Source organism: Grus americana, chromosome 3 (genome assembly GCF_028858705.1).
Source record: "Grus americana isolate bGruAme1 chromosome 3, bGruAme1.mat, whole genome shotgun sequence".
NCBI lineage: Eukaryota > Metazoa > Chordata > Aves > Gruiformes > Gruidae > Grus > Grus americana.
The window spans coordinates 5,584,985-5,608,432 of record NC_072854.1 but is presented as its reverse complement, the minus strand read 5'-3'; the positions used below and the strand labels follow the sequence as shown (position 1 = coordinate 5,608,432).

General features: G+C 42.5%; 2 protein-coding genes across 2 annotated transcripts; both read right to left on the bottom strand.

Annotated features, from left to right (window-relative positions):
• Positions 1-2,035: 2,035 nt before the first annotated feature.
• LOC129204303 (cytochrome P450 2K6-like) lies at positions 2,036-10,968 on the bottom strand. The gene is made up of 9 exons (XM_054819995.1): positions 10,548-10,968; positions 8,578-8,740; positions 7,308-7,457; positions 6,865-7,025; positions 5,177-5,350; positions 4,419-4,560; positions 3,516-3,700; positions 3,172-3,313; positions 2,036-2,362 (listed from the first exon to the last, which is right to left on the bottom strand). Exons 1-9 carry the CDS (start codon positions 10,731-10,733, stop codon positions 2,175-2,177), a joined length of 1,491 nt encoding a protein of 496 aa, XP_054675970.1. The 5' UTR covers positions 10,734-10,968; the 3' UTR covers positions 2,036-2,174.
• Positions 10,969-13,654: 2,686 nt separating this feature from the next.
• On the bottom strand, positions 13,655-22,366 carry LOC129204304 (cytochrome P450 2K6-like). The gene is made up of 10 exons (XM_054819996.1): positions 22,262-22,366; positions 21,911-22,219; positions 20,390-20,546; positions 18,869-19,018; positions 17,624-17,784; positions 16,784-16,957; positions 15,574-15,715; positions 15,218-15,402; positions 14,852-14,993; positions 13,655-14,554 (listed from the first exon to the last, which is right to left on the bottom strand). Exons 2-10 carry the CDS (start codon positions 22,094-22,096, stop codon positions 14,367-14,369), a joined length of 1,485 nt encoding a protein of 494 aa, XP_054675971.1. The 5' UTR covers positions 22,097-22,219; positions 22,262-22,366; the 3' UTR covers positions 13,655-14,366.
• Positions 22,367-23,448: the final 1,082 nt, after the last annotated feature.

Genomic DNA, 23,448 nt, shown 5'->3' with positions numbered 1-23,448 from the left:
ATAGTAGGATAATGGAGGTCATGTAAATCAATACATACAAAGGTGGTTAGATAAGATTAGCTGACTTGTACACACAGAAACACTCTCTCAAGAAAACACAGTGCAATAATATCACCTCCCGCCTCTCCATGCACTGCGATCACACTTTTAATTATCACATTCTTTCTATGGCTTCATAATCTTTATTTATAAGATAAATGCAAGGCTTCTTGTTACATTATATTTCTTTTATTCCCGAGATAAATGTGTTTTGTTTAAAGGTTAATAGGAGCAAGAAATGCATCTGTTTTGAGTACTTTGATGATATGAGAAAGAACAGTTTCAGAAAATGAAATGTGATCACCACACCAACTTCCAATATCTTTTCTACAGTGATTCCCTTTTTCAAACCTTACCTTCAGTGGAACTCCTCCATATTTTCATAAATGTTTTTTAACATTTAAAATTCAGGGACAGAGAATGAAAAAAAAAATATTCCTGGTAAAGCTAATGAAATTGCAATTTTCACAGATATCAGCTAACCAATGAAAAACATCTTCTCCAAGTGCAAACACAGCTCAGAAAACACACATAAGACTGCAATGGAAATGTCCTGTAAGTTACATTAGTTTTTCTTGAACTGGAATCTGGAGTACTATGACCTCCAGTGCAGCAGCTCTGTTTTGTTTTAAGTTGTTCCCCCTGGGATGCAAAGCAGTACCTGATAATGGGGATGTACAGTTAGCACAGTTCAGAGGCAATAACAACATATCCAGCTCATAGGGCACCATGAAGATATACAGAAGTATTCTCCTGTTGTATATCTAGTCTGACCATTCTTCTGCATTGCTTTTCTGGTCTGTCCTCTACTGGAAATGGAGACAACTGTGTATTGTTTAAAATGGCCAGGATGAATGATGGATTTGGAAAGTCTTGTAAAGAACAGGAAGAGCTCCATGTTGGCAAGGTTTTCACCTGCACCTGCTCTGCAACCCAGATTGGAAAGTAGGAAAGGCATGAGTTTAAAAGCCTTTTCCTCTTGAAATTTGGAAACAAAGAAAAACCTTAGGCTTAATTTCCTAACACCTTTGTGAATCCAGAAACTAAAATAAACAGATCTATATGAGAAAGTTTACTACTCCTATGTAAAATTTTTCCTTAAAATTAAAAGGAAATTATTACAATAGAAGAATTCAAGAGGAGGGCAAATTTGCTTCTGAAAATAAAAATGATGTAACCATTCATGTAATTTTTGGATTTTCATTTTCACTTTTGAGTCTTTAATCATTAGTCTCTATCTAGCAGTCTACATTTGAACTCATAGATGTTTTCAGTATCTACATTATCTGAAACATGCACGTGGGGCTTATATGGCATAGGACCTGTCTCCCCCAACCTGGCAGCTGAAGGCCAAGCAAAAGATCTGAGGGTATCTAAAATGGTGCTAGAGGCTTGGAGTTAAAGCAATTGTCTGTAGATCAACTTTAAAGTGGATTGAATCTCATCATAATTATTTAATTATTTACAGCCTAATGATCAGAACCTTGCTTGAGTAAGGAGACCCAAAAGTTTCACCTACTTCAACACCTCGTCTCAGGACAAATAGCAGGACATGGAATATTGTGGGAAGACCCAAGGGGAGAAGCCTCGGTGAGGTATTGGGGCAGATATGTATATCCAACCCAGCTTCAAACCCACCTGCCTGCCAAGCCCAAACCACCCTTCTGTTCTGAAGACCTGGAATTCTGAACATGCCATATTCACCACAGAGGCTCTGCAGTGCTTATCTTTAAGCAGGATAGTACAACCTAGCTACAGCTTCATGGTCCATATGTCTCTTTGGAAAAACCTGGGCTTGGGAGTGTTCTGGGGGATATGCTTTCAACAAACACACATTACCAAGTGAAAATTAAAGTAAGAATGTGAAAGCTGAGGGTCTGTATTATTTAGCCGAGATTAGGTGATGTAATAGGTTGATCGATGAGTCATAAATTAGTCCACATTGCCAGTCCACTTCTGCCCTCCCCCAATAAATAAAAAAATAAAAGAACACCACTTTGTTTTAGAAGTACTGGAAACCTTCATTAAGATGTAATGTTGTGAATTATTTTGTCCAAAGAATTAAAAAGGCAGATATCATGAAAAAGAAAAGTAATGTAAACATTTTTTGAAACAAATTCATGCTGATTAGAGCTCTAGGAACGTGCTACAGCACACATTTTATAGGGTTTGGGGATGACGTTAAATGAAATAGCAGGGCTGAGGTCTAGGTCTGAGATGGAAACTCCAGGGGGAGGGTGGAAGGTGAACCTCTGCAGGAGGCTGGTGAAGAAGAGGAAGAGTTCCATTTTGGCAAGAGTCTCACCGGCACAGATCCTCCGCCCTGGAACAAAATGCAGAACGGCCATAAGAGAGTCAGTGGGAGCTGCTTCTTCAATAGTTGGAAGAAAGAAAAACCTCTGAGCAGCTCTTATTCTGAGCCGCTGAATCCAGAACACTTGAAATATCCTAGCTATGGATAAAGAACACAGTAGCTGTTAAAAGTTTATTGAGTAGAAGAATCATCTGAGAGAGGATACTTGGTCTTCAGAGGTATGATAAAAAAGTCACCTGGTGATTTTTTTTTCTTTCCCTTTGTCTAAATGCTTGCATTTGGGGACAAATGTATGGAAATGGTGTCTGAATTCCTTAATTCCATTTTTCAATAACATTTGTATTTTTCTTCATTTTCAGATTTTTCCTCTACTTGGTTCAATTTTTGGATCCCAGACCAACTTTGGCTGGTTTAGTCTAGACTTTGGCTCTATTAGTGTAGTCACAGGCATTTTTTTTATGTTGAATTTTGTCAGAAAGGATCTTGGAGACTCACAAATGCTGACTAGAGTGGGACTGAGGAGGATGGTGGTGGAGATATTCTATGGGACATGCAAAAATGAAATGTGGTTCCCCAGGAAAGACACAGAAGCCACCTTCTCTGTGTACTTTGTCTGTGGTCATAGACAATGCAGCTGGGGATGGTAAGAGTCAGAGACAAAGAAGCCCAGGCCACAGAGCAGTTGTGGTCTACAGAGTATAATGCAGAAATCTGTTATCTAAACCATCATGTAATTTGCTGAAAACCTCCCTCATATTTAAGAAGTTCTTGTCTAAGATCTGTACTTGCAACAGCAGTAAATGGAAAAGAGAAGGCACCTGCTGAAAAAGGCATGAAAGCATCTTTCTTCACAAATTTTCCATTGGCATCAAGAAAGTGCTCAGGATAGAACATGTCTGGTTTTTCCCACTGCAATTTGTCTCGCAGGACAGAGGTCAGCAAGGGGATGATGTAGGTTCCCTGCAAAACAAGACAGTGGAATTAATCAGTGGATAAATATCTTGGTGGCAGTAATGGCAATAATGCTTCAAGATTGTCAGCGTGAAGAAAGAGATTATTCTGACTGCTGTTATGTGACTTCATTAGAGTGTTCATGTTTATCACATTAACCAGGTTTGAGAAAGAAGAAATGCTAAAAGAAAAAATCCCGTAGGCATCTCACCTTGGGAATGAAATAGCCTTTGAGAGTGACATCTGCAGCAGTCTCATGAGGCAAATCCAGTGGCAGGATATTAGAGAACCTCTGAATTTCGTGGATGACAGCATCCGTATATGGCATCTGAGTTCGATGCTCGATCCGTGGGGGGTTTGACCCTATCACTTGCTCTATCTCTTCTTGGACCTTTCCTGAGGAAAGAATCAACTATAAGAAAGTGACAAGGGCTTATTCATCTCTGGGACATACTATGTTTTACTGATGTAAAGCATAAAAGACCTTGAGTAAAAATGATAAATTCTCCAAAAATCTGATTTTCCTTTCAGAAATAATGGGAGGTGGACAGAAGTACAGTGTTTGATTATTTCTTCATCAATAAGAGATCAAAATACATGTATTTTTCTGCCCTCTTTTCTGCATAAAGTTTCTTACTCTGACCAAGAGGTGTCTCAAAAACCCCACTTGACTCCTAACAACTGCGTACCATAAACTGGAATGCAGATATCAGACAAAGAGCTATTCCCTGAATCTTCTCAGGTATTTAAAACCTTGGTACAGTCCATTTAACATCTGCACAGGCCTTTGGTTTATCAGCATCCTGTTTCTGAGGGAAACCTGGAACAATTTCATTGACTAACACAGGACAACTCTCTTCTTTTTAATTAGTGAGGTTTTGTTTACTGAGGAAAGGACCTGGCCCATATGAAGTCTATTTATAATCTACTGGTAGGCTGACAAGCGTGCCCCTCACTGGGTCTGAACCACAGGGCACAGCGAAACCTAGACAATAATTAGCTGGAAAGCTTGGCTTTTTGTAACTTAGTGTGTTAACAGATATGTTGGCCCTCCAGGTTCCTGTTCAGTTGCTAATTCCCTGGGTGTAACAGCATCTGTCATAAAACCACTTACTCTGAATTTCAGGGTACTTCAGCATCAGCAGAAAGCTCCAGTTTAGTGTGGTGGAAATTGTCTCAACACCAGCAGTAAACAAATTGCTCACCAAGCTCAGCAAGTTGCCATTATGGAAATACCCATTGGTGGTTGATTTCTCCTGAAGGAAGTGATTGAGATAAAAGGATGGAAACGTAAAGCTTTCCATGTGAAAATGAAATTTATGTAGCTAAACATTTACTAAGAAGTAAATCCTGCATTTTTAAAAAGTGTGGAAGACAAAGAAGAGCTTTGGGCTTCTACCTGGAGGAAACTGTTGACATAGGTTTTATGTTTTACACGATCTCTGTGTTTACTGGGGCCAGCTGCAAAGAGCGCTGGTTCCTCTGTGAAGAAGGTAACCCAGATATATCAGAGACCCCAAATTAGGATCCCAGTAAAGCACAGGTAGCACTTTTGTTCTGTAAAGCACTATGTTTTTGAAAGAGCCAGAAGGGCTAGGACAACAGGGAGAGCAGATAAAAAGATGCAGCCTCTGTAAATACATTGATATAGTCTGAAGAAAAGCATAAATAAGAATAAATGTTTGCTGTTTAAAAGGCATTGGAACTGTGACAGAGTGAAATATCTGTTCAGCTCTACTAGTTCATTATATGTGCTTTGTCAAAGACAGCTTCCCTAAAGAAATACAGCTATTCTTATAAGGACTGAAAGGAAATTGTAAATATCTTCATGTAACCATAAAAGTTGGAATAAATGAGAAAAGATCCATTTACCTCCTGCTGTTTAACCAGGAATGCATCAATAAAATTTCTTTGATCATTTTTGTCCAGGGTTTTGAGATGTTCTACAAAGGTAACTTTTATATAAGCATGGAATTCATCTCTGTTTTGGAGAAGAGTCTTGTTAGCCCTTAGGAGGAATCCAAGGTGTGGAAAGATGTTGTACATCTACAAGAGTGAAAGATATCAGAGAGAATTTACAAGCCAGAGATATGAAAACACTGCAGAAACAAATTAATAATATTATGCCTATTTTGTGAATGCCAAGACTTAATATTTTGTTCTTTAGAATATGAAAAAGTTACTGGATTAAATCAGGGTAGAATATCCATCGAGGATCACTGAATACAAAGAAACTTCTTAGCCCCAAATTACTGTAAGGAAAGACTATTTTGCAGGAGTAGTGTGGATGTCAGACTCAAACACCTGTAACCTGCCTCCAGGGAGATAGAAACGTTGGCCAGAAACATTTTATTGTTTTGGCCAGCTCTTCTGCTAACTTTTTTTCTGTTTCAAAATTTAAAGGAACAGTAGTGAACCTGGTGTGTGGCAGCATTGCCTGTGGGTATCAGAGAGTATTTGTTACTCATTGAGACATTTCAGTGTATTAGAAGCATGGGAAAATATATTTTGTATCAGGGTTCCTCATACAGGTAGACCACATACTCTATAGCTTCTCCTTCCTCATGTTCTGAGAGAATATACTGTATTGCTCCGTCATGTTATATGTGTGAACCATATTTTTGGGGAATGCTGTCCTTGCTGTTCATGCACTGAATGGTGTGTATGTGCACAGATAATCTCTGCCCTCTCAGAAAAGAGTGTCTGGTAGAAGGCTGTGTTCACACAAGTAATTCATGTGGTGTATAATTAGCTTTGAGGTTTTTTGTGCTCTGGAAAAGGAGTTGCTGTTGCCTTCACACCAGTTCTTCTAGCTTACGTCTGTCTAGAAGAATTGTCCTGGCAGTCATTTTATGGTCCATAAGCTGGATGTTTAGATCTGCCTCATGTTGTATCATGAGTGTTGCATTTACCAAGTGGAGTAGGAAGAGCAGGGAGGCCACTCAGCATTCTCCCTTCCCTGAGAGGCATCAGCTTAGAAGGCTCCATTGCTTTTCTTAAAGACCAATTCAGTGTGCATCTCAGCAAGCGTTGCTGCCAGAAAAAACAAGCCTTGTTGTTCTCTTTTCTCAGGAGCTCCTTTCCTCATACCAGGCTCTGCTGTGCCAACACAAACATCTGTGTGTCTGAACAATACACTTGATTGGGAAAGTTATCTCATAGAAAATTAAACTCTCTAAAAATCTCTTGACCTATATATATATATATTTTTTTTTAAGTTGGATTATTTTCTACATTCAGATCACCTCAGAGTGCTGCAGTCACAAGGGACAAAATAGCTTCGAGCAAGTAGAGAGGGGAACTAGGGTCTGATTTTTTTAGTCCAGATTTAGCACTCTTCAAACTATAGCTCAAGTATGTTTTTAAGAGATGGGGGGTTTGATTGTTGGCTTCAAGGTTTCCAGACTGTCTTTCAAGCTTTGTGTTGTCCCGGGAGGTGCTTTTAAACCCAATATCTCTCAAAGTCTCAGGTTTTCCTGTTTAATAGAAACAATTGGCCACTAGTATTAGTGTTCCTATGGCATCCATAGGAACAGCAACATAAAAATGTTTATCATTACCGTAACCAAAGGTTTCCCAGCAAGCCTCATGCTTTCATTGGTCAAATGTAGAAGTCTCACAAATCTGGAGTCTTTGTAGTCAAATCGTTTTCCAAGTAATATTGACACAATTATGTTAGCAACTGCTGCATTAATTATTTTGCTAGCATCAAAGGGCTTTCCTACACAATGAACAAAAGAATACATTACGCTGTGGCAAGAGACTATGTATATTTAACACTCATTAGAGCTATTTATTTATTTTTTATTATTGATTGCTGGTATTGATTATCATTCAATGTTAGAATTCCATGCCAAGACACAAAAATGCCAGAGGAGCTAAATTCATCCAATTGGTTCATCCTGAAGTACCACATTTCTTAAAAAGATCTGAACTTGAGAAGGTTACTGGCAAGCCTCTGGATACTTGAACAAAACCTTAGAGGTTTGAAGAATCTACCCACCTTCTTGTGACCCAATGGCATCTGCCAGATACCCGTACTCCTCCACAATGCGGTCCTCAATGGCCCTTTTTCCCATTCCAAAGTCTCGTAAGGTTGTGAGAGTAAATCTTCGCATTACCTTCCAGTTTTCACCGTGAGCAAAAACAATCCCTGGTGCAAAGAGGACATTTCAAGGTGGCAGAAGATTTTAAGTAACTAATTTGTAGACAAATAGTGTAGCTATTTAGTAGCAGTCACTTTTAAAATAAGCTAAATTACGCCTGGCTGAGGAAAAACTCCAACTTTCCCTTAAATATTTTCAGGCCTCAACAATATGTTTACTGCACACAAAAAAGGAGGATAAACTATTTAAGAGGTATTTAATCAAATCTTAAGAAGAATATATGTCTCTGAGAGACACTTGTCACTGAAAGAAAGAGGGCATTGGAAATTCAAGTTCAAACCGCTGATCATCATACTTTTGAAGTGGAATTGAACTGAGATCTCATGTCTCTGATGATTGCAGGAGAAACCTCACTAGGCACAAATGTCTTTAACATTTAGGTAACATCTCAAACCCTCCTCATTCAACTTTTTTGCTCTTATTGTTACACCATGTAATTAATGACTTTAGCTGTATATTTTCAAGGAAAAAAAGTAAGGTGTAAAGAAAGCTTACATGCAATAATGTGATCAAAAGATTCAACTGCTAAAATGTTTGCAGAATTACTCCTGAATTTGTCCAAGGGTCTTTGGAGATGTGAATATGAAACTCTCATGCAAAGTTAGAATGAAGTTTGGGTGTGAAATTCTCATTTGGGAACCCAGCTCAGTATACTGTATTTCCCTTATTAAAATAAATCCCCAGTTTTGTATGTGTTCCATTCTATTGTCACATTCAGATTTTAAAAGCACCATTCACCACTTGAAATAAGAAGCAGTGGTATAATACTCAGTTCAGGAAAAGGAGGTTCTATGATAAGCCCAAAGCAACAGAAGTCCAGGACTGTATCATGAGAGCTGAAAATGCTTTCCCTGGCATGCATGACCCTGCTCTAGATCCCAAAAGCGTGACACTATCGATTATCTGTTGCTGTGGCTATTGTTATAGTTATGGTTGTTTTGTTATCACTGTCAGTAGTTTCAAATTTGAACAAACCCACTGAAATCAATGAAATTTCTCCCTATTTCCAATGTCTTATAGGGTCTCTGATCCAAAGTGATGTGCCGGCTGCTTCTGTAGGAAAAAAATATTTGGAATAAGTCAAGCTGATGAAGAAAAACAACTCACCATTTCCTCTAGTCAAATCTTCAAAGATTGGGATTTTAGGTCTCTCTGCAAATGCATCTGCCTGGTTTACAAGAGCTTCCTTCACTGTCTCATACCCAGAAATCACTACGATTTTCCTTAGCCCCATCTGAACACTGAAGACAGGACCATATATTTTTGACAGCTGTCAGAAGAAGACAACAGTGATTTACAGCTTTTACATCTTACAAAGAAATTCACCACCCTTTCAGTGCTGCTAATTTTCCTGTCCCGCCTCTTAGTTACTAAAATGTTAAATATTTTCCTAAGTACAGAGAAAGAGAATTGATTTAAAAAATGTGAATGTGCCAGACATTATGATGGCTAATGACTAAATGGCGCAGTCAGGAGTCAAGTCCCATTGTGCTAAACCGAGCAGAAGTGTTAACAGCTGAAACCCAAAGTCAGTAAAGGATTGTGCTGACAGCTCTGTCTTCCCTCAGGAACCCCTGTAAATTCAATTTTTTACACATGTTTTCACACTGATCTCTATGTTATTGTGTTTCTTTTGTTTAAAGGCTAACCGTGTTCAAACCTTTACTACAACTATTGTACAAAAAAGCCAGTGTCTTTCTGGGCCAGGATCTAGATTAGGTAAATTCTGACTTTTTGAATATGACTACATCCACCATGAATCTGGTTCAGAGACAACGTTTGGCCTCAGCTAGTACCTTTTTACCTTGTAAGGCAGATTTATTTTCATATGACCTGATTGTTCTGACAATAGGAGGGGCTTTTCCTGGCTGCATTTATTTTCTAGTGTGTTTGCACAGCAAAACAGAAGACAACTGTTTAGCATCGATATGCAAAATGTTTAGCAACTGGTAGCAAGTCCAGCCAGCTATATGAAATAACATAGCAGCACCAACACGTGTCTGAATTAAGAACAGCTTCTTTGATGGTGATACTGTTATCCCAAGACTGCTGTAGCTGTGGCAGAATGCGATCTTTTCAAAGCGTGTTCTCCAGTAAGGACTTTCCGATGCTTGCAATGGTGATGCTCAGGATGAGCGTATGGTCTGCAGTTGCATTTGCACATTGAATATGTGTGAATCTTAAACTTTGAGCTAAGCTCAAGTCAGAGAACCAACCTTCTCCATTAGAATGGATTCACTGAAATTACAGCAGAGACATGTTGGCTCTGTTGGACTGAAAAGAGATGGAGCTTGCTTTTGCCAACAGAGTTAGGCTGCATTGGATAGCTACAGGTGATCTTCCAGATACTGCATCTGAGCAGTCTTTTGATTTGTGGGTGTAACACACATACAGAGACATAGGTGCAAATATCCCTTTGAAAATAATCAGCAAGGAGGACATATGTAATTTTAATGTCTGAGTAGAAAAAAATCTCTAAGAAAGGACCAGGTTCACAGAAGTCTTCTGACTTAAGATCAGGAAAGTCCTACAATAACCTAGGTAAAGAAAGCACTAGAAAAAACCCGAAACATTTATTGCTTTGATTTGCTTACTGCTTTGCTGTATATTCTGGCAACTGTTGGCCTTGAATATTAGGAGTATATAGTTCTCTTCAGCTGCTGGGGAAGAAAGGAGGAAAGGGCAGTGAGAAGGACTGCTAAATCAGTGAAGGCAGGAGGCTGCAGCAACGACCTCAGACATGTCAACCAGTGGAAGGTGGAGGGAGTTATACCACATACCAAAATCACTCCTTATTCCTAAAATTATCACAAAAATAAGGTGATTAATTTGAGAGTTGTTTAAGGCTGAAACCTAGATGCATGAAATTGCAGGGAAGAAAGAAAGAATTACAGTAAAGAACAAATCATGCTGCATTCAAAGTTTCCTGCCCAAATAACAGTCTCCTGTCACCTTGCTAAGGGTCATCTTAAGGGATGCGACAGGTTGGGTGCAATAGGAAAAACTCTCTGACATCTTGGACTATGGGGCTTGGTGATATGTGCAATTACGGAACCAATAGAAAAGATAATGACTACCTGTAGATAAGTCCTGTAGGGTCTCTTCAAATCAAACAAATGCAGATTTCCAATGATAGGCAATGTTCTTGGTCCTGGAGGAAAATTCTTTGTCCGGAGGTTATTCCAGAAACCTCCCATTTTCAAAATGGATAGAAAAGCCAGGATGAACACTAAACCAATGGAAGTGCAGCTGCTCCAGTCCATCTCTATTCAGCGAAAGTATTTGCTACAGAAGAGAAAATGTGGACTCTGGATCTCTGTCCTGCAAAAATTTCCCATGAGAGACACTTGTAATAGACCATAAACCTCTTTCTCAGTGAAAGGTATGTTTTTCTTGTAATTGGTGACTGGTTTTGTTCTCTTCCCCTGTCCTTGCTAATGAATCCTCAGTATGGTACAGAGGAGATAAATGTTTGCTAGCTAAACGTCTGTGACTGGGTGAGTGTGCTCACTGTCCAAGCACGAAAGTCCAAGAACATGGAGAACCACAGGTCATTAACCTGGTGTTTGGTCTAAAAGTCATAAATTCTGCACGCTCTTCAGATTACTGATTAGTTATATTTTTGTCATTAGTACTGGCACAGCCTTGATACCCTGAGAGCTGAAATTAAAATGCCAATGCCCACGTGCACAAAGATTTTTTTTTTTTTAAGCATTTAGGAATTAGTATAACTTTGCTCCTGTTTAATTCATTGGGAATTTCAAATCACAGAATCACAGAATGGTTGAGGTTGGAAAGGACCTCTGAAAGTCATCTGATCCAACCCCCCTGCTCAAACAGGGCCACCGAGAGCCAGTTGCCCTAGACTATGTCCGGACAGCTTTTGAGTATCTCCAAGGAGGGAGACTCCACAACCTCCTTGTGCAACCTGTGCCAGTGCTCGGTCACTCTCACAGTAAGAAAGTGTTTCCTGATGTTCAGAGGGAACCTCCTGTGTTTCAGTTTGTGTTCATTGCCTCTGGTCCTGTCACTGGACACCTCTGAAAAGAGCCTGGCTCGGTCTTCTTTCTACCCTTCCTCCAGGTGTTTATACATACTGATAAGATCTCCCTGAGCCTTCTCTCCTCTAGGCTAAACAGGCCCAGCTCTTTCAGTGTTTCCTCATATAAGAGATGCTCCAGTCCCTTCAGCATCTTTGTGTCCCTTTCTTGAACTCTCTCCAGTATGTTCATATCTCTTTTTGTACTGGGGATCCCAGAACTAGACACAGTACTCCAGGTGTGGCCTCACCAGTGCTGCGTAGAGAGGAAGGATCACCCCCCTCAAACTCCTGGCAATACTCCTAATACAGTCCAGGATACCAATGGTCTTCTTTGCAGCAATGGCACATGGTTGTCTCATGTTCAACTTGGTGTCCACCAGGACCCCCAGGTCATTTTCTGTCAAGCTGCTTACCAGATGGGTGGCCCCCAACATGTACTGTTGCCTGAGGTTGTTCCTCTTCAGGTGCAGGACTTTGCACTTCTTGTTGAACTTCATGAGGTTCCTATCAGTCCATTTTGCTAGCCTACTGAGGTGCCTTTAGATAGTGGCATAACCTTCTGGTGTATCAGCCACCCGTCCCAGTTTGGCGTCATCAGCAAACTTGCTGAGGGTACACTCTGCTCCATCATCTAGATCATTAATGGAGACATTAAACAGGACTGGACCCAGTACTGACCCCTGGAGTACCCCGCTAGTTACTGGCATCCAACTGGACTTCACACCACTGATCACTGGCCTCTGGACTTGGCTTTTCAGCAAGTTTTCAACCCACCTCACAGTCTGCTCATCCAGCCCATACATGAACAACTTGTCTATGAGGAGCCTATGGTAGATAGTGTCAAAAGCCTTAATGAAGTCTAAGAAGACTTCTTGTGACTTAGATGACTTGTTCTTGTGACTAAAAAGATACAGCAGGGATGTATGAGAAAGAAATTGGGAGAGGCCTAAGAGGTGCCACAGAAGGACTGGTTTGCTCGGTTTCTACTGGGACCACAGCACTGGTGGTCTCTTCCAGGCAAGGGTGCATCCACAGAAGCCATTTCAGGTGTTGTGTTGGGTTTGCGTGGCAAGGTTTTGGTAGCGGGGGGGCTACAGGGGTGGCTTCTGTGAGAAGCTGCTAGAAGCTTCCCCTGTGTCTGATAGAGCCAATGCCAGCCGGCTCCAAGACGGACCCACCGCTGGCCAAGGCCAAGCCAATCAGCGCCTCTGTGATAACATATTTAAGAAGAAGAAAAACACTTAGAGAGCTTTTGCAGCCGGAGAGAGGAGTGAGAAGATGTAAGAAACTCTGCAGACGCCAAGGTCAGTGCAGAAGGAGGGGCAGGAGGTGCTCCAAGCACCGGAGCAGAGATCCCCCTGCAGCCCGTGGTGAAGGCCATGGTGAAGCAGGCTGTCCCCCTGCAGCCCATGGAGGAAGGATGAGGGGGTGTAGAGATTCCACCTGCAGCCCATGGAGGACCCCACGCCGGAGCAGGTGGAGGCACCTGAAGGAGGCTGCGGCCCGTGGGAAGCCCACGCTGGAGCAAGCTCCTGGCCGGACCGGTGGACCCGTGAAGAGGGGAGCCCACGCCAGGGCAGGTTTGCTGGCAGGACTTGTGACCCCGTGGGGGACCCCACGCTGGAGCAGTTGGCTCCTGAAGGTCTGCACCCCGTGAGAGGGACTCCATGCTGGAGCAGGGGAACGATGAGAGGAGTCCTCCCCCTGAGGATGAAGAAGCGGCAGAGACACCGTGAGATGAACTGACCATAACCCCCACTCCCCGTCCCCCTGTGCCGCTGAGGGGGGGAAGGTTGAAGCCGGGAGTGAAGTTGAGCCCGGGAAGATGGGAGGGGTGGGGGGAAGTGTTTTAAGAGTTGATTTTATTTCTCATTCCTCTACTCTGTTTTGCTTAGTAATAAAGTAGATGAATTCCCTCTCTAAGTTCGGTCTGTTTTGCTCGTGAGGATAATTAGTGAGTGATCTCTCCCTGTCCTTATCTCGACCCACACGCGTTTCGTTATGCCTTTTCTCCCCTGTTTAGTGAATGAGGGGAGTGAGAGAGCGGCTCTGGTGGGTACCTGGCCTCCAGCCAGGGTCAACCCACCACAGGTGTGAAAGAAGATCTTTCCAGCTTTGAAGACAATATTGGCAACAATTTGATTTGAAATGCAGAAGGGTTTTTTATTTTTCTATGCTTTTATCTTTATCATTAATATGCACATTACTCTATAGTAAACTAAATTAATTTTAACTTCCAGGCAGTGTATAACCACATGGCATCACCTGAGAGCCCTCTATGCATCTGCACTGCAGTTCTGCATCGGGTGAACCTCTTACATTTCCTTGTCTCAGGTTGAGCTTTCAGTTATATTTCTGTGTGTGTGTGTGTGTGCGCATTTAGGGCACTGGTGCAGGGATAAATTGTGTAACGGACCATTTTGCCTAGGCATTTTGGTTGTAGCTGTGCTGGAGGTGTGGAAGGTGAGAGCCCTTGGGATTTTTTAATATTTGTGTGTGTGTGTGTAGATCAGTGCAGTACCTTTTGAGATCTGGCCCAGAGACTGACCCCGGCCTCTTTTATCAAGCAGAACATGCAGAGGTGTAGGGAAGGACAGAATGAAATGGACTTTGCTATCATCTCCCTCATGGGGTTCATCCTTACAGTGATCATCACCTTCCCTTTCAAGGAGTGGCTGGAAGTCAGGACTGCTGCCTGCCATAATGGTGGGTGAGACACCTCTGGCTATGAGCCAAGGTGAACTTGGACTAAAAATCCTGCACTGGATTAAGAAGTGCCAAATTTCTCACGTGGGACTAGAGACACGGTATTTCATCTGGGTGTTTCAGGAAAAGGACATGACTAAGAAAAGCCCTAGGAACGTGGCACGGCGCAGACCTCATGAGTCACTGGTGGGGAGGTGATCCCGATGGCGGGAGAGAGGTCCAGGTCGGAGATGGAAACTCCAGGGGGAGGGTGGAAGGTGAACCTCTGCAGGAGGCTGGTGAAGAAGAGGAAGAGTTCCATTTTGGCAAGAGTCTCACCGGCACAGATCCTCCGCCCTGGAACAAAATGCAGAACGGCCATAAGAGAGTCAGTGGGAGCTGCTTCTTGAGCTTTTGTCAGAGGAGAGGAGAGGAGAGGAGAGGAGAGGAGAGGAGAGGAGAGGAGAGGAGAGGAGAGAGAGGAGAGGAGAGGAGAGGAGAGGAGAGGAGAGGAGAGGAGAGGAGAGGAGAGGAGAGAGAGGAGAAAGAGGAGAGGAGAGAGCTCTGGGAAGAAGCTGTGAGGCCAGCACCAATAAAAAAGGAGTCTTAGGTGTCCAGTTCCCCTAAGAACCCTAAAAACAAAATGAAAGATACCTGCTGAAAAAGGAATGAAAGCGTCTTTCTTTACAAACTTCCCCTCAGAGTCGAGGAAATGCTCAGGGTAGAAGATGTCTGGTTTCTCCCACTGGGATTTGTCTCGCAGGACGGAGGCCAGTAAGGGGATAATGTAGGTTCCCTGCAAGTCAAGGTAGACCAGTTATTGCACTGAGGATGGTGTTGCTGTCACCATCAGAGCGACGGCGAGTGTTGGAGCTCGAAACACGCACTTTAATAGGGGGACTCCTGCCATAGTAGCTGTGAGAACCCCAGTGTGAGCGAGTGTCCTTGGACACAAGCAGGACTTGAAAGGGAAAGGTGTTACACTGGGAATTGAGGGAAGTAGTGCAGAAGTTGTCTCACCTTGGGAATGAAATAGCCTTTGAGGGTCACGTCTGTAGTAGTCTCATGAGGCAAGTTCAATGGCAGGATATTAGCAAACCTTTGAATTTCATGGACAACAGCATCTGTATATGGCATTTGAGTTCGATGCTCGATTCGTGGGGGGTTTGTCCCTATCACTCTCTCTATCTCTTCTTGGACTTTCTCTGTGAAAGGAATAGGCATCATACATAGATAAATCACTTGAATGTCTCTTTCTCCTACTGGGAAGAGGGGGATGTGGAGAATTCACTTTTTGTTCAGCCTTGCTCAACATGAAGTCACATTTGAGGTGACTTGATGAGAAGGAAGCCGCTGATTGCCTAGTTTCCACTTACTCTGAATTTCAGGATATTTCATCATGAGCAGAAGGCCCCAGCGCAAAGTGGTGGATGTGGTCTCCATGCCAGCTACAAACAGATTTCTCACAACCCCAGTTAAGTTTTCATTATGGAAATACCCATTGGCCTTTCCATTCTCCTGGATATATGAAACAATAATAATATCACCTGATTAAAGATTCAAGAAAGCACTTTTTCATGGAGAACAGGGAAAAACATTCATATGCAGCTCTCAAGGAGGAGTTAAGCATGTAAAGGATAGGAAGGGTTTGAAGGGATGCCTTGAGAAACATGTTCTAAGCTGAGTCTTGAGAGTTTGGACTGCCCATGCTGCCCACAAGAACACACACTCGAGTCAAAAAGGGTCTTCCCCTTGGATAATGTCAGTGATGACAAGAATGTTTTGGAAAAGAGTGAGCAGTCGCTGGGGCCATCCATGTGATTCAATCATTTGCTTCAGAGCTTTTCTGCCCCCGGGTCATGTAGCAGAGCATCTTGCAGGATGTTTTGTTCGGAAGAAGAATAAATTTGCTCTCAGAGCTGCATTTTGGCATGAACTCAGGAGGTGCTGGGAATTTGGCCCATGGTGATATTGCCTTTACCTGCCACTAGCATCAAAAGAGAGCCTAGAAAGGTGGTTCATGTTCCCCTGTAATCCAGAGGCCAACCCATACTTTTGCTATAGCAGACTTGGGCTGAAACCTCGTGAGTCCATACACATAGAGGTGAGGGCTGGGTACAAACACTGCCACATTTTTACAAGAACTGTAAAACTAGAGTTTTGTTGAAGCAGGTAAATGCAATCTTGTGTGAGCTGGCAACTGAAACCAAGAAATATGTACCAAAGAGTCCTGGGCCTAGAGCTGTCCCTGGGTTTGTCTCTGTGAAGGGGGATGTGAGTTTAAAAAAAGTCAGAAATGCTGGAGTCAGAAAGGGATTTTAAACTATGGGTAAAGACAGCTTCTTATGCTTTGCTTGCTGAAATAGTGTTTTGTATTTTCCTGATAAATTACTGAGGACACATAAAAGATGCTTGTCTGTGATTAATTTATCTCCTAGCTGAAATGAATGCACAGTCTTTTAGCCTGACCACAGGTTATGGTAGGACTTTTGCACATGCTAGATCTCTGCTGAAGAACATTTGTTTCTTTATCAAGGCTTGAAAGGAAAGTGAGGAGATTTGAACAAGCTGCTGGAATTCAATTACCTCTTCTTGTCTCACGAGGAAAGTGTCAATGAAACTCCTCTGGTCATTTCTGTCCAGGGCTTTGAGATGTTCTATGAAAGTAACCTTGATAAAAGCATTGATTTCTTTTACATTCTGAATAAAAATTTTGTGGTCCTTCAGGAGGAATCCAAGGACTGGGAACATGTTGTACATCTGCAAGATGCAGAGATGATTAGGAAGAAAAAACTGTTGCCAAGTAAATGTACCACAGTTCAACAGTGTATATTAAGAAAAGCCCTTACAGAAAATGGTGTATAGCCTTATACTCATGATGCAATATGTCCCTTTGTCCTCCTTCCCTGACCAACTGTGTAAAATGGTTAAAATTTATTCCCTCTTACACTGAGTATTAATCACACTAGTTGATGATGGCCTAGAAATCCCTTGTTTGTGCATCGTCCTTGACACTATTTCCTACCTCTCCACTCCTAGAGAATTCATCTCTCCCTCTCCACGCTGGTTGGAATTGTGAGTCTCAAGCTTAAGAGGCAGTTACAGGCATTCCCACACTGATTTTGACCTTGTTGTTTGTAATGGGAGATGGAGAATAATCACCAACTTCTATTGCTAGGGGACACAATACTTATATCATTTTACATGTCGTTCAATTCTTCATGAAAGGAGGAACTTATAATTTCCCAGAAAATGCTGCGAAAAGGAATCCATAAATAGCATCAGAGGTCGACTTTCTGCCATTTCTGGGTGCATTCGTCATGTGCAGATAAATGCGTTGCAATGGTCAGCATTGAAGAGGTGTACCTCTGCATACTGCTGTATAATCATTCTTTTGAAGAGCAATATTCAAACAGTATGAATTACCGAAACTGATGGACTTCCAAAAATGCTGACATTTTTGTTCACCAATGACACGAGCCTTTTAAATGTGGGGTCTTCATAGTCATATCGCTTTCCAAGCAATATGGATATGATGACATTAGCAATAGCAGCATTCATCATCAGAGTCATCTCAAGGGGCTTCCCTAGGATAGGAAAAGGTGGTGCAAAGTCAATAGTTATTCTAATTAATTAAAGTAGCATGCAGAGGCTCAGTGAAGTCTAGGACATGATAGGCACAGAGCTGGCAGGAGGAAAGGCTCCCCCATCTCAGGGTTCTCACGTCCCTGTTGGCATTTAGACAGACCAGAGACTGAATGCGAGTCTATTGTTCTCCCCTCCATTTTCTCCAAGACTATTGTGGCCCTGGGTCTCTGTGTCCCTTCCCCAGACTGCTCTGTTTGGGCATACATGATCTTAAAGTTTTCTGGTATAAGGGAAGCTCAGCATTGCCACTTCCCCCATTGGTGCTGTCCTGGGCTGCTCCTTACCACCACTATTCTTTGAGAGTTAGACTGTGTCCCTGTAGGCCCTTTAGGTCCAATCTCCTAACTCAGTAGCTCTTGGTCACTCAGTCTTTCCTGCTGAGGCTCTCGCTTCTACAGCTTCTGGATCCCTCTGGTGCATTCCCTTTGCAGCTGGATACAGCTCCTGCTTTCAGGGGTTCAAGGTGAGGACCTGAAGCCTGAACTAGAATGATAATGTAGAAATCTGTTTTTATCCCAAATCTGCTTGGTCACAGGAGCTACCTACTGAAGTCCTCCTGTTGGCAACTGAGCTTAGTGAGAAATAATCTTGGATGATGCTGGCAAAATGTGTAACTGGATGTTCTGCCTCCTATTGGAAGGGATTTCCCAGAGATGTGACTTTAGGGGAATTTGATTTTTTAGTATAGATATGCAAGTCCTTGCGATAGCCTTCTGCTCTCCCAATGCCACTAAATCTAAGGTGCTGCACACGGAGGAACAAATTACTCTTCTCAGGTGTGCTGTTTGATGTCTGACTCCACGTTTGACTTCCAATGCCTCAACAAATGGTTTTCATTCTCATGTCAGGCAATTGCCAGGTAGACAGACAGAGACAGACAGCTCGTATAAACTCCTCTGAGCATGGATGCTGGAGAAAGGTAGGTCTCCAAAAGAGTTCAGAGACTCTTCTTCCTTGACCCTTGGCATTTTTGTAGGAGGCTTGAGGAAAATCAGAGTATTATGAAGGTAAGATTCCCCCTACCTTTCTGTGCCTCAATGGTGTCTGCCAGATATCCATACTCTTCTACAACACGATCCTCTATGGCCTTCTTGCCCATTCCAAAGTCTCGTAAGGTTGTAAGAGTAAATCTTCGCATCACTTTCCAGTTTTCTCCATCAGAAAATATAACTCCTGAAATGGAAAATTAAAACACAGAAATAGAAATTTCATCATGAGAGCAAAGATTCCTCATCTACCCTGAATCCTGGTAAAGATGAGTGCTGGCAGGAAACCTGTCAACCTCTCAAGACATGTTATGTCCCTACATAGAATGAAATAAGACAGGAAAAATATGTCAGGAAAAAGCTCTGAAGGAAGCAGCAACCATTCTGAGTTCATGAGGTGTCTGATGTGCCCTGAGACACGAGGGCTTTTGTGCAGCTTTGGTTAGAGCGGAGAGTTGGATTTGTGCCTCTGGGACATCACCTGGGATGATGAGTGTGCTCATTAACCTTAGATGTCTCCCTTAGGTGAGATGCATCCTCTCTCAAGAGCATTGTGTTCTTATGTAGACTGTAGAGAGTAAATGAAACCTCAAATACAGGCATCTGTTTGGAAAGTCTCCCCACTTGATGGGGGTAATCCCATCCCCCTACACACCAGAAAAGCTACAGAGAATTCTCAGTGACATCTGTGGAGAAGTTTCAGTCAAGCTGCTGCTGGTAGTTACTCTCCTAGCACCTGTTATGCTGTCTTATTCTTGCTTGGAATCTTGTTTAAAAAACTGTCCATAGTGAGGAAAGAAAACAGTTGCAGGTAGGTTGGCATTTAACAATACATTGGTTACTCAGAGCTGGTCACACGATACAAATGTGCCCATCATTGCTTTCCTGTCAGAAGACTACAATCTCTCATGTCCCTACTTCCATGTATCCCATCAGTTTTTATGGGAATCAAAAGATCAGGTTCTGGGTCTAATACCTGTGGAGGGTGAAATCTGCACCAGAAGAACTCAGAGCAAGAGCGAGCTCCCTCTGGGGAAGCAAATTAAAGGCTTGAGTTATTGTTTATTCTCTCTTAAAGAGAGATTTATTCTCAAATGTAAATTGAACTGGAAAATTTAAAATAAGCATTCAATAATATCAATCTCACAGGGAGTATTTGGATATAGTGCTGCCGATGTAGTAAACACTTCTCAGTTTGTATTGGGTTTATGAGGCAAAGTTTTTGTAGCTGGTGGTAGCTGGGCAGCTGCAGGGTTGACTTTTGTGAGAAGAGATCAGGAGACGCCCCCATGTCAGCTCCTCAACATGTGACCTCTAAGGGAAGACTCAGCTGAAGATTCAAACCTCTAAATTACATGTTTATGTGGAAATTAAGAATATAATCTCTCCTTATCCCCAAAGAATATCACCACACATTGTTCAATTTTCCCCTCATTTCCATTGCCTCATATGCTTAGCAAAAAGCAAAGTGAGACGTTCTGCATTCTCCTCTCCATGGAGAAAGTCTCATTGTTCTTTGCAGAAGGCAGATGTATGGGGAACAGAACAGCACACTCACCTTTTCCTGTTTCTTCAACGACTGGTATTTTAGGTCTCCCTGCAAATGCATCTGCCTGGTTCACCAGAGCTTCCTTCACTGTGTCATATCCTGATAGCACCACTATTTTCCTTAGTCCCATCTGAATGGTGAAGACTGGACCATAAGTTTTGGATAGCTTGTGGGATGAAAGGAGACAATAAAAGGAGGTGATCTTTAAGGTGCCTTCCACGCCAAACCATTCCATATTTCTATGATTCTATGATTCTAAGATGATTTTCAGCAAGCTCAAAATGCTGGTTTTTCAGCAGATTTGATATTGTCTTTCCTGCATGGCATTGGCTTTTCATTCACTGTCTAAAACGTGGATAATTTGTCATACAAATGTTGGAGCTCTTATGAAGAAAAAGAATTACAATGGGGTCTGTAATCTTCTGTTAGGTATTTGAATAAAGGACTTTTAAAGGGGCTAAAGGAAAGGCTGAAGAGCAGATAGGCTTGGCCCTGTGTTCCTTTGAAGAGACAAACGGAAAGTGAATTTCTCAATAATTGTGGCAAAACCTGTTTAGTTCTTGGTATACAAGTCTGGGGAGGTACAAATCAGCTGGAATCATGAGTTACAACTCTTAAATAGTCTGGAGTTATGCCTTCAGAGACCAGGTGCAAGAGCTGCAGCCACAACCAGGCAGGGATAGACTGCATGGCTCACATGGGAATGAAATCCAAGAAAGCAGGTTAAGAATGGCTTCATTTTGAGTTATGAGGTAACTGTGTCCACTACACGGACTCTGTAGGTACTTGTGATTGAGAAGCTGAGAACTTGTAGGAGATATGTAGGCAATGTTCCCCAACCCAGAAGGAGACCAGTTTTCAAGGTGGTAGTACATCAGGGCACAGGAAACTGTCTGAAACTCTTAGGTTTGCTGTTCATGGCTTTGAGGAGTAGCACAGTGAGAGGACCCCCAAAATCATACACTGACTGTCACATGCCATCTTCCCCCCAAAATCATACACTATCTGACTGTCACACACCATCTTCCCAGAAGTCCTGGAGTTTACTGCCACCAGATATGAAAGAATAAATAGTGTTTGTTTGTTTCCTACTTTGCTTTGGGAAACCAGGGAAATTCCTCCTTCATGGTGAGGATGAAGGGAGAGGATAAAGAAGCTGTTTTCTGCCAGTTCCCTGATGACTGAGTCCACCAAACAGCCTCCAGAAAGTTCTGGTCTCCTCACTAAATATTTCAGCAGCCCCTGGTGGAAGTTCCTGTAGGAACTGTAGGGTCCCTCTCTTCTAGTTACCCTTGTCTTGAGAACCTCAGCATTCCCTATGTTGCACAGAAATAGGTCAATTCTCTTGATGCGACTGGAAGTCAATTCCCCTGCACTGACACAACATCATGTGATAGGAAGAGCAGTTACTGCAGATAATTAATTCTGTTGCATTTGCATCTACCTGTCCAGAGAAAAAATTGTACTTCTTTTGGGGCTCAGTGACTACCTTAGACAGAGATATCTCAGAAAAGGAACAACAGAAGTTACCTCTAGCATTGTCAGGTAAGGTCTCTTCAGATCCATGATGCACAGATTTCCAATGATGGGTAAAGGCCTGGGTCCTGGGGGGAAGTTTTCTCTTGCATGGCTCTTCCAGACAGGTTGTCTTTTCAGAATCAGCAGGAGAATGAGTATAAAGAGTAACCCTACAGGAACAAGGTTGACCCAATCCATTGTCTTTCAGCAAAGGCTTAGCTGAGAAGATGAAAATTTAGGAAAAGAGTGCAATCTCCTGTCAGAAGTTAAGAGTTTCAAGCATTAATGGCAGTTCTACACATACAGAGATGCAAGCTTCACCTCTAAGAAATGGTTCTACACATACAGAGATGCAAGCTTCACCTCTAAGAAATGGTAGAAATGCTTGTCTGGGGTTTTACCCCTGGAGAATCCCTACTAGGCACTTTCACCATCGTGTGTGCTCACTTTACCCTATGCTGGTTACTGTTTAATTGGTGATGTCTAAACTAGTCCTGTGCATTGGCAGAGATGTCTGTGGGCATAAGTCCAATTTAGAAACAGCAACTCAAACACTGCCTTGAACTTTGAGACTGGGAGGAGGTGGGAGAAGAAGGAAGAGGTTCCACTGGTTGCTCAGGCTTTCCCTTCTGCCTTTATGAATGTTGTTGCAGATGCCAGGTCTTGACAAGAGCAAAAGCTCAGCTGACTGGGAATCTGAGACAGCTGTGAAGATTTCTCTTGAGTAACTGGAATGTGGATTTATGGTCTTGATGCGCTGTGGGTCCTATAGTGGAAAGCTGCATTGATCAGAAGTACTCAAGAGAGGAAGAACTCAGTGCTAACCTCCTCTGAACTAGCTGAATAATTTGTTGAGGCAAACACATCTTTGCTCTAGCAGGAGTTCAAGCAGAGTGAAATGTAGGGTCAGACTGATCTGGCCAAATGGTGAGGTCTGTATTGATCTGATAGCCTCAACTTCCTTTGAAGTCAGTAGAGGGCAAGGGACACCTTCTCTTCCAAAACCAGAAGCTGAAATTGGTCAGACAATCCATGCCTTACCTGTTCCAGATTTTCAAAAAATAGTTGAGGCTGAAATGGAACTCTGGAGGTCATCTGGTCCAACACTGCTGTTCAAGCAGGGCAACCTACAGCCAGTTGTACAGTAGGGCCTGTATCTTCAGCTGTGGCAATTGCCTTTGACATTCAGCTGTAGCCATTTCAGGAAGAAAGGTGGAAAGAAGAGCTTGTATGATTATCTCTGAATGAGGAGCCAAAGCTGAGGGGAAAGTTGAGAAAAGATGGCCTCTGTTGGTTGAGGAAAGAGAGCTGAGGTACACTCTGACTCTTGTATCTTAGAGTCTGAGTGAGTGAGCAGCAGAGAAGGAAGTGTTAAAAGATGCATCCATGGAGAAGAAATCATCCAGGGCTTTCATTAAGCCTGACCAGAGAAGATGAGCTGCAGCCTTCAGAATGGTGTTTGGAAGAGCTTTCTAGAAGTGTAGAGATCTAAATTGCACATTACCTTGAGGCAAGAACGTGAATCCTGTGTGAGGTGAGGTTCCCAGGCT